The sequence below is a fragment of the Lithobates pipiens genome, unplaced genomic scaffold (assembly GCF_037356315.1).
Source record: "Lithobates pipiens isolate NorthernLeopardFrog02 unplaced genomic scaffold, aLitPip1_a1.2 Scaffold_18, whole genome shotgun sequence".
Taxonomy (NCBI): domain Eukaryota; kingdom Metazoa; phylum Chordata; class Amphibia; order Anura; family Ranidae; genus Lithobates; species Lithobates pipiens.
The window spans coordinates 430,247,589-430,263,038 of NW_027507758.1; the positions used below are offsets into that span (position 1 = coordinate 430,247,589).

Sequence of the window (15,450 nt, forward strand, 5' to 3'; positions counted from 1 at the left end):
AATTTGCCTAGGCCTGGAAACAGATAACTAACTGAAGAAATGTAAAAAATGTTTTAAAACAATTAAATCTACTGATCTAATGATCTACTTTTCTCTCCATTTACTATTGCTTGCAGCATAAGGAATAAAAACAGTCAATGTTGATTGAGAGAGTGAAGTTCCACTTTAATGTTGTGGGATGACAACTGTCTCCAAATTGCGCACCTATGCTGTTGTGATTATCAGCATGCCAGCCAAGAAAAGATGTGCAGCTGACGCTGGAGCACATATGAGTATACAAGAGGTGCATGAAAGAGGCGAGTGGGGAGAAGAGCACAGAGATGCAAAAAAAGTATTAGCGCTCATGTACACTGCAACTCAAAAAAAAGCTGTTTTTAATGAGCTTTTAATTCAGCTTGAAGAAGTTTGTACTTTTTTGGGCTCTTTTGTATGTTTTTATTGAGCTTCTTTGAGCTCCTTAGAGCTTTTTTGAGCATAAGTGTTTTTTTCTCACACACCCTCCCCTCAGTTAATTATTCCTATTTTTTTGTTGTGTGTTTCCAAGCTTCTTTATAGTTTTTCACTCTCTTTCGTGCCTTTTTGGGCATTTTTTGGGCACTTAGGCAACTTTTCTGCTCGAAAGCTTCTCTCAAAAATGAGCGTTTGGTGAAGTATAAATGTAATTTTCAAAAAAGAAAAGAAAGAATTCCCCGTGGGGTTTTCTGGCAGAAAGAAAAGGACAATCACTTTGTAAAAGTCAAATAACTATTTTTATTATCAAAAATAAATATAATTTTTTCCTTACAAAGGTGAGGTGTAAAGTTTCCTGATACATTTTAACATAATTATTCATAATGCCAAAGCAAGATTAACGTAACAGCCAATTAGTTAGCCAAAATGAACCATAAAATGCTATTCCTTCAGGTCCTGGCTAACAAACATTTTTAATAAGACAACAATGGCCAAATGGTGTAGCTAAATTAAGCCGATTAGATTGATTTCCCCCTGATTTTGAACTGAAATCTGGTTGGCTCTTCTATCTTACAGCACTTTAAAGAATAATAGTAATCAGAAAGTGTAAAATATGATGTAAAAGCAGTCCTAAATTAACAAAAACATTTGGCAACACAATAAAACAGATGGGAGATAAATATAATTATGCATATAAGCATGCTATAAATAACCTATATGAATTTATTTTTAAAGGAAAATCTTTACTTTACAAACCATAACACTCAACAACAAAACAACCTAAAATAATCTGATTATATTGACGCTGAAGGGATAAATCAAGTACTGCAGTCAGTGCGATTACCAAATACATGGACCAAAATGGGTTTGCCCGAAAATAAGACCTAGCGTGATAGTTGGCGATTGCTGCAATATAAGCCCTACCCCCCAAATAATCCATACCCTGTTTCCCCAAAAATAAGCCCAACCCTGAAAATAAGACCTACAAGGACTTTAACTGGGGCTTATTTGGGAGGTAAGGCTTATATTGCAGCCATCACCGACAATCACGCTAGGTCTTATTTTCGGGCAAACGGTAACATGCGAGCTTGCCTTCAAATAAAATAGATTATTTTTTTTTTAAATTAAACAAATGTGTCTTTACTGTAAGGTGACAAAAAAATAGTAGTGCATATAATATATATAATGAAGCCCGAGCGGGAAATTACTAAAGCCCCAACAGCCCTTTTCTGGCGGCTTGACCCTTTTAAAATGGCCCTCACCAGTTTTTAGAATCCCCAACACCCATTTCAGCAGCTTTACTGATTCAGGCAGTTGTTAATCGCTCCACTTTTACAAAGTGGTGTTATTACTGCAACAAATTAACAACAAATTACCGCTAGTCAGTTTATAGATAATGAAACTGGAGGTGATTAACCACTTCAGCCCTGGAAGATTCTACCCCCTTCCTGACCAAAGCCCTTTTTGGGATTTGGCACTGCGTCGCTTTAACTGACAATTGCGCGGTTGTGCGACGTGGCTCGCAAACAAAATTTACGTCCTTTTTTTCCCCACAAATAGAGCTTTCTTTTGGGGGTATTTGATCACCTCTGTGGTTTTTATTTTTTGCACTATAAACAAAAAAATGCGACAATTTTGAAAAAAAAAACGCATTATTTTTTACTATTTGCTATAATGAATATCCCCCAAAAAATATTACAATTTTTTTTTTCCCTCAGTTTAGGCCGATACGTATTCTTCTAAATATTTTTGGTAAAAAAAAAAAAAAAAAATTTGCAATAAGCATTTATTGATTGGTTTGCACAAAAGTTATAGCGTCTACAAAATAGGGGATAGTTTTATGACATTTTTATTAATATATATATATATATATATATATATATATATATATATATATATATATATATTTTTTTTTTTTTTTACTAGTAATGGCGGCAATCAGTGATTTTTATCGTGACTGCAACATTATGGCATCAGACAATTTTGACACATTTTAGGGACCATTCACATTTATACAGCGATCAAAAATGCATTGATTACTGTGTAAATGTGACTGGCAGTGAAGGGGTTAACACTAGGTGGCGCTGTAGGGGTTAAGTGTGTCCTAGGGAGTGATTCTAACTGTGGGGGGGGGGGGGGCTGTGTGTGACACGTCACTGATCAGTGCTCCCAATTACAGGGAGAGCTGATCAGTGACAGTGTCATTAGGCAAAACGGGGAGATGCTTGTTTACATTCCTCATGTGAAACGATCGTGGGTATGCCCACGGACATCAAGTCCACTGGACCCGCGATCACGGTCACTGAGCTCCCGGCGCTCACGCAAGCTGCCTCTTAAAGGGCAACATACAGGTACGTTAATCTGCCTGTATGTGCCCTTCTGCCGCAGTATATCTGCGTGAGGCAGTCGGGAAGCGGTTAAAGGAGAAATAAAGCCAAAGCTCATTGTAACACTGATGTGAATTTCACGTGTACTTCGAACACAAATGTAAGAAGCGTGCAGAAATAACATGTTCAACTTCTCCCTTGAACTAAGCCCAGCCTGTACTTGGACACATGGATAAACACTGGTCACTATTTTTATGAGCATTACACTCCTCTCAGCTATGTTGTGACAGCAGTGCCCCAGAGATCGCTGAACGCCTATGTCAGGCAGCCCAATAAAACCCATAATATGTCATCTCTGTGGGGCCCATGTAACAAGATCCATCCACATGTACAACCTCTTCTCACCTCTCATCAGTGTGTCTATTCTAATGCTGTGAATGATGACGTCTACGTGGCTTCCACTGGATGCTATGGGCAACCACATTACACTGATCGAATAAGACTACATACACGTAACACCTCCTTCATTAAAACAGAATGTCTATTCCATGGTAACATTTTATTTATAAGTATATTTCTATCTTATTCTAAGAATTTCACTAATAGAGTGAAGACAATATGAATTCAGAAAACAACAATTCTGTGTAATGAAATCTGCCTATAAGTGCACCCACACGTCACAGATCGCTGCGCATGTCGAAGAATGAACAAAAAAAAAGTTTGGAACCACACTGGCATGTCATAGTTATCATTCAACCACTTAAAATCGCACTTTGAATGACAATTACACAGTCATACAACACTGTACCCAAACACAATTTTTATAATTTTGTTCCCACAAATAGAGCTTTCTTTTGGTGGTATTTGATCACCTCTACGATTTTTATTTTCTGCTAAACAAATAAAAAAAAAAAAGACAGAAAATTTTGAAAAAAAAAAGTTTTTTTTTTGTTTCTGTTACAAACTTTGTAAATAAAGTTTTCTCCTTCAATGATGGGCACTGATGGGGCTGCTATGATGAGGTGGCACTGATGACGGCACTAATATGCGGTGTCACTTCACATTCGGCTACCCATCACATTTTGCTACCCGCAGGAGTGCGCATGCACGACACCGCCATATGCGTTCCAACACAGGGCCGCTTGCCACTCTTCAGGCACAGCTTAGATTCGCTCGGCATTATTATAATCTAACTCTATGTCCACTAGGATGGTAGGGCTTGAACCTGGACTTAGGGGTGGAATGCATATGGCGGCGTTGCGCACGCACGGTGCAGCGGGTAGCCAAATGTGATGGGTCGCCATATGTGATGAAACAGCGGCACTGATAGGTAGCACTGATATGCAAGACTGATGGGTACACATAATTGGCACTGATAGGTGGCACGGACGGGAACTGATAGGCGGCATTAGGTGGCACTAATTGATTGGCACTGATTGCCATCCACCCGTACAATCAATTATGCCTGCCAATCAGTGATGCCCATTGTGGGCACTGATTGGCCTCCTTGGTGGTCTAGGGTGGCATACCTGGTGGTGACATCCCTGGTGGTCCTAGTGGCGTCCCTGGTGGTCCAGTGTTGGCATCCTCGGGGGGGGGCTAAGCTCCTCTACTTGCGTCTGACAGACGCGAATGAGGAAAAGCCGATTAATGGCTCTTCCTGTTTACACTGTGATCAGCCGTAAATGGACAGTCGTGTGATCAGTGTGATCAGGATTCAGGTCACTGTGTCAGACTGTAACACCGCAACGATTGCCACAATGCGTACCCCCGGGGAAGCGCAGCAGCTTGATATCCTGCTGGACGTCATATGACATCCAGTCAGGATATTGAAACCACTTTGTCGCCGTCATTTTGCTATATGGCGGGCGGTAAGTGGTTAACCACTCACCGCCCGCCACCGTTTTACGTCGCTACTTTGAAGAAGAATACCATTGTTATGGTAGCAGCTAGCTTCAGTGGGCAGTTTGCTTCAAAATAAAAGTGGATTCGCCGTGAGATCAAGAGAGAGACTTTTATCGGCAGAGGGAGAGGCCCCCTCCCACCGCTCTCTGGTGCCCTCCGCTGCTTACCGGAGCAGTCAGTAGCGGCGGAGGCAATCGGATCCTCTCCGTAGCCTGACATGGAGACGAGTGAGGGGAAGATGGCCCCCACCTGTCTCCATATCATTGCAGGGTGGAAGCGACGTCAAAATGTCACTTCTGCCCAATGCTCTTAAAGGTACATTCTTTTTTTTTTTTTATGACATAAAAATTTTTTTTACCCCAGATCTCATATTTAAGAGGTCCTGTCATGCTATTTTTTCAATTACAAGGGATGTTTACATTCCTTGTAATAGGAATAAAAGTGGCCCCCTTTTCTTTTTCTTTTTTTTTTTAAAGAACAGTGTAAAAATCAAAAATAAAAAGGTAAAATAAATAAGATAAATGTGTCCCATAGCTTGCTTGCAGAAGCAAACGCATATGTGAGACGTGCTCGCATATGAAAACGGTGATCAAACTTCACACATGAGGTATCACCACAATTGTTAGAGCAATAGCAATAATTCTAGCCCTAGACCTCCTCTAACTCAAAACATGCAACCTGTAGAATTTTTTAAACGTCACCTATGGAGATTTTTAAGGGTAAAAATGTTGAAAATTTCACAAGCGGGCGCAATTTTGAAGCGTGACATGTCGGGTATCAATTAACTCTGCATAACGTTATCTTTCACAATGTTAAAAAAAATTAGGTCTTATTTTTTAATTCAAATTCCTTGCTCCTTAACAGGCACAGGCCCAAATTTACTCTTTGTGCTCCCTGCTTTAAGATCATTGGAAGCCATGACAAAATAGTATTTTCTGGGTTAGGAGTTCAGTTAATTTGCAGGGTGGGAGAGAAAACACACAAGAAAAAGACAAAGAGGGAGCGAAAAGGAGGAGGAAAGAAAGAGAATGAAGAGGGGAGACAAAAGAGGGCACAGAAAAAGAGAGTAAAAGAATAGGAGAGAGAAAGAGAAGGGGGGAGAGGGGGGAGAGAGAGAGCGGGGGGGAGAGAGAGCGGGGGGAGAGAGAGAGCGGGGAGAGAGAGAGAGAGCGGGGGGAGAGAGAGAGAGAGAGAGCGGGGGGAGAGGGAGAGAAAGATCGGGGGGAGAGAGAGAGAGAGCGGGGGGAGAGAGAGAGAGAGAGAGCGGGGGGAGAGAGAGAGCGAGGGGGAAGAGAGAGAGCGAGTGGGAAGTGAGAGAGTCAGAGCGCGAGAGAGAGGGCGGAGAGAGCGCGAGGGAGAGCGCGAGAGAGAGAGGGGGGAGAGGGGGGAGAGAGCGCGAGAGAGAGGGGGGGAGAGAGCGCGAGAGAGGGGGGAGAGAGAGGGGGGAGAGAGAGCGCGAGAGAGAGGGGGGGATAGAGAGCGCGAGAGAGAGGGGGGAGAGAGAGCGCGAGAGAGAGGAGGGGAGAGAGAGCGCGAGAGAGAGGGGGAGAGAGAGCGCGAGAGAGAGGGGAGAGAGAGCGCGAGAGAGAGGGTAGAGAGAGCGCGAGAGAGAGGGGAGAGATCGCGAGAGAGCGCGAGAGAGGGGGGAGAGAGAGCGAGTGAAGGGGGGAGAGGGGGCAGAGAGAGAGAGCGAGAGAGAAGGAAGGCGGGAGAGAGAGAGAGGGCGAGAGAGAGAGTGCAAAGGAGGGAAAGAGATAGAGGAGGAGGGCAAGATAGAGTGCAAAGGAGGGAAAGAGAGAGAGGAGGAGGGTGAGAGAGAGAGGGGGCGAAGGAGGAAAAGAGAGAGAGGAAGAGGGCGAAGGAGGGAAAGAGAGAGAGGAGGAGGGCAAGAGAGAAGGCGAAGGAGAGAGAGAGAGAGAAGGGGGGAGAGGGGGCAGAGAGAGAGAGCGAGAGAAGGAAGGCGGGAGAGAGAGAGGGCGAGAGAGAGAGAGAGTGCAAAGGAGGGAAAGAGAGAGAGGAGGAGGGCGAGAGAGAGAGAGAGTGCAAAGGAGGGAAAGAGAGAGAGGAGGAGAGCGAGAGAGAGAGTGCAAAGGAGGGAAAGAGAGAGAGGAGGAGGGCGAGAGAGAGAGGGCGAAGGAGGGAAAGAGAGAGAGGAGGAGGGCGAAGGAGGGAAAGAGAGAGAGGAAGAGGGCAAGAGAGAGAAGGCGAAGGAGAGAGAGAGAGAGAGAGAGAGGGGGGGGAGAGAGCGCGAGAGAGAGAAGGGGGAGAGAGCGCGAGAGAGGGGGGAGAGAGCGCGAGAGAGAGAGGGGGGAGAGAGCGCGAGAGAGGGGGGAGAGAGCGTGAGAGAGAGGGGGGAGAGAGCGCGAGAGAGAGGGGAGGAGAAAGCGCGAGAGAGATAGGGGGGAGAGAGCGCGAGAGAGAGAGGGGGGAGAGAGCGCGAGAGAGAGGGGGGAGAGAGCGCGAGAGAGAGGGGGGAGAGAGAGCGCAAGAGAGAGGGTGGGAGAGAGCGCGAGAGAGAGGGTGGGAGAGAGCGCGAGAGAGGGGGGAGAGAGCGCGAGAGAGGGGGGAGAGAGAGCGAGAGAGAGGGGAGGGAGAGCGTGAGAGAGAGGGGAGAGAGAGGGGGGGAGAGAGTGCGAGAGAGGGGGGAGAGAAAGAGAGAGAGCGAGTGAAGGGGGGAGAGGGGGCAGAGAGAGAGAGCGAGAGAGAGAGAGAGAGAGAGAAGGAAGGCGGGAGAGAGAGAGGGCGAGAGAGAGAGAGAGTGCAAAGGAGGGAAAGAGAGAGAGGAGGAGGGAGAGAGAGAGAGAGAAGGAAGGCGGGAGAGAGAGAGGGCGAGAGAGAGAGAGAGAGAGAGAGAGTGCAAAGGAGGGAAAGAGAGAGAGGAGGAGGGCGAGAGAGAGAGGGCGAAGGAGGGAAAGAGAGAGAGGAGGAGGGCGAAGGAGGGAAAGAGAGAGAGGAGGAGGGCAAGAGAGAGAAGGCGAGGGAGAGAGAGAGAGAGAGAGAGAGAGAGAGAGAAGTAGAAAGGAGGAGGAGCGAAAGAGAAAGAAAGAGAACGTGCGAGAGAGACAAGGAGAGACAGTGAGAAATACAAGGAGAGAGCACGTGAGAGAAAGAAGTAGAGAGAGCGAGAACGAAGGAGAGAGTGAGAGAAAGAGAAGGGGTGAAGGAGTGAGAAGGAGAGAGTGAAGGGGAGCGAGAGAAAAAAAGAGAAGGAGCAAGAGAGAGAGAGAGAAAGTGAAAGAAAGAAAAAGACGGAGAGAGAAAGAGGGGAGAGAAAGAAGAGAGAGAGAGAGAGAGAGACACACACACACACACAGACACGGAGAGACCATGTGAAAGAAAGACAAGGAGAGAGAGGAGGAGAGAGAAGGAGAGAGAAAGCGATAGAGAGCGAGAAAGACAAGGAGAGAGAGGGAGAGAGTAGTTCTCTCAAGTATCTTTGTTATTAGTATTCCTTTTTAATAAGTATCCAGCAACATAACACTGGCCCAAAGTTGAATAACAAGAAAAAAACTTACCGATGTGTAATTGGATCTGGCCTGTCTCTGGTTCCGGGACTCCTGTTCCTGAAACTGTAGTCCTGCAAGGTGCTTCTCCAAGGCTTCCCAGTCCATAGTAGGGAGCTGAGGTTCATCCCTCATGATGGCAGCTGAACCACTAAACGAGTTCACTGGAGGTCCCCTGCTAGAAGTATTCTGCGGCTTTGGAGGGTTGTGCTTTCCTTTAGTTGGGGGTTTCCCAGTGACTAAATTCCCGTTTAATTTGTGCCGGTGAGAAGGGTTGCCATTTGTGGTAGACAAATTCCCACCTTTAATGTCCTCAAACTCCTCTGCTAAACTTCTGCCCGTCACAGACCTTGCAAAACAATTGTCCTTAGGAAAGCCATCATCAGCACCAACCTCTTCTTCCTCATCTTCATCCTCCCACTCATCGCTCACCTTGTCCACCATAAAGTCCTCCTCCTCATAATCCTCCAAAGCAGCCAGATCCAGACTGGGGGAAGATTTACAGTCCGAGCAGGGGGTCACTTTGTTGGAGCTTGATTCTGAACTCGAACGGCTACAAGCATCACTTCCTAAATCCATGCCATCCTCTCTGTAATCCTAGGAGTGAACGGAACACAAAAAAAAGAAAACAAAAGGAAAAAAAAAAGAGAGAGAAATGATTAATGTATGTTTGCATCAAAGCCAAGCACCCTGTCTATACTTGCTCTCCAGGAGAAAAAAAAAATACATGAAGCAACTGCAAGCTGCCAGCAAGAATATCCATCCCCTGAGGCAGCAAAGATTCCTGTCCTCCCACAACATGAGCCGCACTCTAGTCACAGGCAGAGTCAGCACACTGATTTACATACACACCGGTGACACTGTGATAACACACAATCCTCCATTACAAACCTGGTTAACATGCCTCATGGCGGCACCTTTTTCTTCTGTCAAATTGTACTCATAATTACATTTTTCCTATTAAAAGCCTATCTGTGTTTTGCCGCATCATGGTTTTTCAGAGTTGCCACTCTCAGCAATGAATGAACATTAAATATTATAATATATATATATTATATCTATATAGATCTTTCTATCTGTGTATATATATATATATATATATATATATATATATATATATATATATATATATATATATATATATATATATATATATATATATAGATCTTTAATAAATACACACACACACATATATATATATATATATATATATATATAAAATCTCTTTCTATCTCTATCTATAGATAGATAGATAGGAGATATCATCTATATACCTTTTTTTTAAACCAGTGTCAGGAATAAGAAAGAAATCATACTACATTTTACAGACATATCATAAGCAGTAATCGTAAGTAACGAATAAAGCCGTATGATACGTGGATGACAATATAAGCCTTTTCTGAATCATTTCCTATAAAGTACATTTACAAAGGAACTTTACAAAGAGATGATATTTTGGTAGATCTCATTCCCATATATGGGCAGTACATCATTTGATAATTGTGGGGAGATCTTGTAAATTATTATTATACAGGATTTATATAGTGCCATGGTTTTGTCCACAAGAACCACTAGGCCTCGCCCAACGTTTGTACAGTACAAGTTGTACCTACCTTGACTGTTATGACGCCATCTGCAATGCATCAAACAAGCAAAACTCATTTTTCCCAGCACACTTATCAGTTATCCAGAGGTATTAATATGCACAACATTTGCAAGTATATGTGGGAGCCACACTGGCTTGTTAAGGCCCCTCTGTACAGGCATACCCCACTTTTAAGTACAGAATGGGGTTTATTTACTAAAGCTGGGAAATGCAAAATCAGGCTCACCTCTGCATAGGATCAAATGATTTTCCAGGTTTTATTATCAAAGCTTAATTGAACAAGCTGGGGTTAGAAGCTCATTGGTTTCTATGCAGAGGTGAGCCTGATTTTGCAGTATCCAGCTTTAGTAAATAAACCCCATTGTGTACTTAAAAGCAGGGTATGCCTGTATAGTGAGTTCCTAACTCTATGATGGTCTCCATATTAGAACACATATAGCAATGGATAAAATAAGGGCAAGTATGCCTGGAAGGAGCCCATTCCTCTTATAGGTGCAGGGGCACCCCATAAACCCAGCAGACCACAATGGCAGCTGAAGGCTTCCCTATGCTAATTCCAGCATCCAATGCATCACCAATTAAAGCGCTGTTCTAAAAGAGATCTCACAAGTGCAAATCACAATAGATTTTTTCAGTTTGCTAAAAAAAATGTTTACATATAATCCAATACTCAGGATCCATTATTGCATTAGCAGGTATTATTCAGATCGGTCATACATTTAGTAAATACAGTCCATTGTGAACCTAGGACCTTCCAATCGCACTGATCCAAAAGGAAAAGAAAACCTACAAAGTAGGGTCACCCTCATTGACACAAAAGACATAAGCAAGCTTGCCAAGAATAAAAAGGGCTGAGTGGTTATCAGAAAACGGGAGGAAATTCTTCAAAACCAGCAGAGCAAACATACAGAAAATTGGACAAACACAGCGCTAATTGGGATTTAGAGTCAGAGTCAGAGCAGATTAGGATTTTCTGTCTGGAAGTATATTAGTGAAAGCAGCAGAACAGGATAATAAATGGCATGTTCAAGTACAAAGGCTTTCTCTGCAAGCACACTGCATAGGCATTGCATGGTACACCCAGAGCCTGCGTGACCCCACCTGTTAATGGCTCCAAGGTTGTCACACAGAAGTCTGACCTTCTCCTCTGAGACATTAGTGCCACAACCCCTGCTCCCTTTTGGGTGCATTCCTTCCTGGGATTTTAAATATACTGAAGGGCATCACCCAGTGAATTGCACATACAAGCAGGCAGTCTGCTAATAATTCCCCTATAGCATCAGCACAGCCTAGAAATGCCCTTATCCCTTCATCTATTTAAAATCCATTTCCCAGTACTCCACATCTGCCATTGGATATGTCTAGGTGGGATTTAGCAGTAGTCCATGAACTAGCATGTGCAGATCGCTCTATATGTACCCAGTCCATGCATTGCATGGGCAGATCACTCTATATGTACCCAGTCCATGCACTGTATGGGCAGATCGCTCTATACGTACCCAATCCATGCATTGCATGGGCAGATCACTCTATATGTACCAATACATGCATTGCATGGGCAGATCACTCTATATGTACCCAGTCCATGCACTGTATGGGCAGATCACTCTATATGTACCCAGTCCATGCACTGTATTGGCAGATCGCTCTATATGTACCCAGTCCATGCATTGTAAGAACAGATCACTCTATATGTACCCAGTCCATGCACTGTATTGGCAGATCGCTCTATATGTACCCAGTCCATGCATTGTAAGAACAGATCACTCTATATGTACCCAGTCCATGCATTGCATGGGCAGATCACTCTATATGTACCCAGTCCATGCATTGCATGGGCAGATCACTCTATATGTACCCAGTCCATGCATTGCATGGGCAGATCACTCTATATGTACCCAGTCCATGCATTGCATGGGCAGATCACTCTATATGTACCCATTCCATGCATTGTATGGGCAGATCACTCTATATGTACCCAGTCCATGCATTGTATGGACATATCACTCTATATGTACCCAGTCCATGCATTGTATGGGCAGATCACTCTATATGTACCTAGTCCATTAATTGTATGGGCAGGTCACTCTATATGCACCTAGTCCATGCACTGTATGGGCAGATCACTCTATATGTACCTAGTCCATGCACTGTATGGGCAGATCGCTCTATATGTACCCAGTCCATGCATTGTAAGAACAGATCACTCTATATGTACCCAGTCCATATACTGTATGGGCAGATCATTCTATATGTACCCAGTCCATGCATTGTAGATGTAGATAGACCCCCTTGCCCATTCCATGCCATCCAATGCACCCTGTGTGTCTGATATGGGGTGTACAGGTGATGACTCCCCCCCCCATACCTGCCTCCTGTAGCCTGCACCATGCACCCCTTCATCCCCGGATGACGCAGCTCCCCCTCCTCCTCCGGAGAGCAGTCCTATGCTGTGACTATACCGGCGCCGCCCGGCACACTCATCCCCAGCTCCGGAAACTCCTCTCACTCCCAGAACGTCACCGAGCGCAGGGCCACGCATCCCCGGCATTCCCATAGATGTGCACGGCGCCCTGGCAGCCGCTAGGTGGAGCTGTGTGTGCCCACACTGTGCCATCGCAACCCAGCCTGGAGATGTTCAGTCTGTAGGGTTTTTAGCTTCCATTAAAAAGAAATAAGCTATTGTGCAGCTTGATTTATATAAAGGTAGTAAACGTGCCTGCGTTTGATCTTATTACTTTTTTCCCCAATCACATCTAACTTACGTGTGAAACTAAAGCAACAGTTATAACTCCTGTCAGTTTTATTTTGCATTCTGTGTCCCATTGGGGAGATTTCCCTTCACTTCCTGTCCCATAGCCAAACCAGGAAGTGAGAAGAAATCCTTGGTAATAACTGAACTAGTGTCCCCATCAGAAGATTCCCCTCTATTACTGTTCTGGGGACAACCTGAAATTTGGGATTTACTTTCACTTGCAGTGATAACAGTAAACAGGACAAATAGAGAGGATGACCCTTCATTTTGGGGCACAGACAGCAATAAAAACTCCCGGGGCTTATAATTGCGTTACACTCTAAAACTAAAAACAACGTTTTGCCTTTAGTTCTACTTAAAGCGGTAAAAAAATGCTGAAAAAAAACCCAAAAGCCTGCAAGACGAAGGCATAATGTGCCATCATGCATCATATACTAGCACATTATGTAATACCTTAGAACAAAGTCCTTCCAGCAGCGCCCGGTCACCGATGAGAGGGCTGACATATTTCCCCAGCCTTTCATCCAGGTTTGTGGTGCTGTAAGTGGCCAGAGTCGTGAGGACGTCACTTCCGCGTATGTGTGGAGGAGCTTTCAGTTCTGGCAAGATGCTCTGAAGGTCCAGTACGGTATACCGGGCCTTCAGACAGCATGTGCCGCTGTCAGCAGCTGCATGCAAGGTGAATGTCTCCTAAATGGTGCAGGTTCAGGAGATATTAATTTTACCTACAGGTAAGCCTTATTATCGGCTTATCTGTAGGTAAAAATAACAAAGTGTACCGCTCTAAAGTGTCACTAAACCCACATCATAAAAAAACGATCTATAAATGCTGTATTACATTCAGTCACTATGGGATTCATTTTCTGTTATCTACAAAAATCCTGGTTGATCCTGCCGTTCTCTATCTCCACCTTCTGTTCATGTCCCCACTTCAGCTAGGGATTTTGCAGCTGTGGTGGCAACTCTGCACATGCTCAGTTTTCAGCGATTGTCTATGCTGAGAATTTCCTGCCTATCACATCTGAGCAGCCGGTGTGACTATAGAGCATGGGTCTTCAAACTATGGTCTTCCAGTTGTTCAGGAACTACAATTCCCATCATGCTTAGTCATGTCTGTGAATGTCAGAGTTTTACAATGCCTCATGGGATGTGTAGTTCCACAACAGCTGGAGGGCCGTCGTTTGAGGTTCCCTGCTATATAGTCACACATGAGGGCATATACACAGTGGTAAATGAAAGCCCACTCCCTCCCTCATCCTCCATGCCCACTAAACAGGTAAACCCAATGGGGGCGGGATATGACATGTAGATTAATGGTGGCTTCACCTCCTGCCTATGGCAGAAATCCACCCATGCCATGTTATTGTCAAAAAAAAAAAAAAAAAAGAAGATTTCAAATATATATTTAAATGACAATTTAAAACAAACAGTTTAATTACATGAAATAATTATTTTTACTCCATATTCTAAAGGCCGTTTTTTTTTTTTTCCTCTTTAAATTATTTTTATTCATTTCGAAAAAAGAGAAACATTACTACAAGACAAACTTGAAAAACAAGAAAAAAAAAATATTCTGCTCAGTCCTTCTCCATGTACACATTAAGTTGTTACTAAACCCACAACAGTAAAATCAGTCTGTATATGCAGTAAAGCATGCTTGTTCTACTCATTGTGGAACCTAAGGGGTTAATTCTCTGCATTGTCTAAAATGACAAACTTCAGCTACCACATTATAATCAGTTAGGGCAGTTTTTTTTATTTTATTTATTTTTCGTTTTAAGATTTTACATAAATAAAAAGCTGATTTTTGTAATCACCCCTGTCAGTGGTAAATGGTTTGTCTCATCTCTGTAACTAATACATTCTGCAAGAGAGCTTGTTCTTTTGAAAAACATACATACTGGGCCAGATCACTAGGTGAAAAAAGAAGAAAGAAAGCCTAAAAAGAAAACAAATGCAGTCATCACACATAAATAGTAAGCTGTGATTTATAAAAAAAAAATGTTTTTTGGTTTTATACTCCTTTATTATATTTTTATTTTATTTTTATTTGGTATTTTTAGGAGGTATGGGGAGTTGTGTGGTTATGGGGGTTGCCATCCCTATATCCTGGAAAGATTTGAGGCACAGGGAGTGATTGGGATTAGTGATCCTGGTCCCTCAGTAACCCAAAGAGATAAGCACAGAGGATGTACATCTAAAGGGATGCAGGAGATCCCTATTGTATGTATCATTAAGGATAGGAATTCCAGGGACCTCATATGAGGAGATACCCACGCCTGTCTAGCTATGCTTTTCACAATTTATCATGCCTCATAATGCCACCTAGTGGCCAGCCTCTAGGGAAATGGAGGTGTACCCTCCAACTCTCTCTACAACCCTAAAGACTTTATTTATTTCATGGAAAGTCTGGAGACTGGTAGAGATCTTGTTTAATCTGCTTTTATTTTGCCTTCCCTGGTTCCTTCTTCCACCCTCATTACTGCTTTAATTATTATTATTTTTTTTTTAATAAAACCTTTCTATTTTCATTACATACCCTATTATAGGCCCAGTGATGTCATCACTGGGTCCCAGTGCTTCTCTATGCAGTGCAGGCAGATCATGGCTAGTGGGAGGGGCTTACAGGGTGCCGCACACATCAAAGCTCCCCGGGCTCAGTACTGCTCACAAAATTCTCCAGTCCTGATGCAGGTAGCAGGCAGATTTTGCGATTTTGATGGATGTAACAGGAGTTCCTAGGGAGGCTTTCTTTTCTTGCAGACTAAGTAACGCCCATAGGTCATGCAAAGCCTTCCTGATTGAAATCCAATGAATGAAAGGGGCAGGCCAGGGACAGTCAAGCTCAGAAATAAAGACCGAGATGACGCTGGATGTCCTCCAATCAAGACTTGAGGTGCACTC

At 43.7% G+C, this 15,450-nt stretch overlaps 1 protein-coding gene across 4 annotated transcripts in view; it reads right to left on the bottom strand.

Annotated features, from left to right (window-relative positions):
- Positions 1–15,450, bottom strand: part of SCHIP1 (schwannomin interacting protein 1) — a 595,708-nt gene that overhangs the window by 130,065 nt on the left and 450,193 nt on the right. For 2 of the 4 annotated variants that reach the window (XM_077488067.1, XM_077488069.1), the window contains one exon: positions 8,198–8,782. In XM_077488067.1, coding sequence (XP_077344193.1) covers positions 8,198–8,782 — 585 coding nt within the window. Of the gene's footprint in view, positions 1–8,197; positions 8,783–12,159; positions 12,307–15,450 lie in introns of those variants that run through there. The other 2 variants (XM_077488071.1, XM_077488070.1) reach the window with 2 other exon arrangements.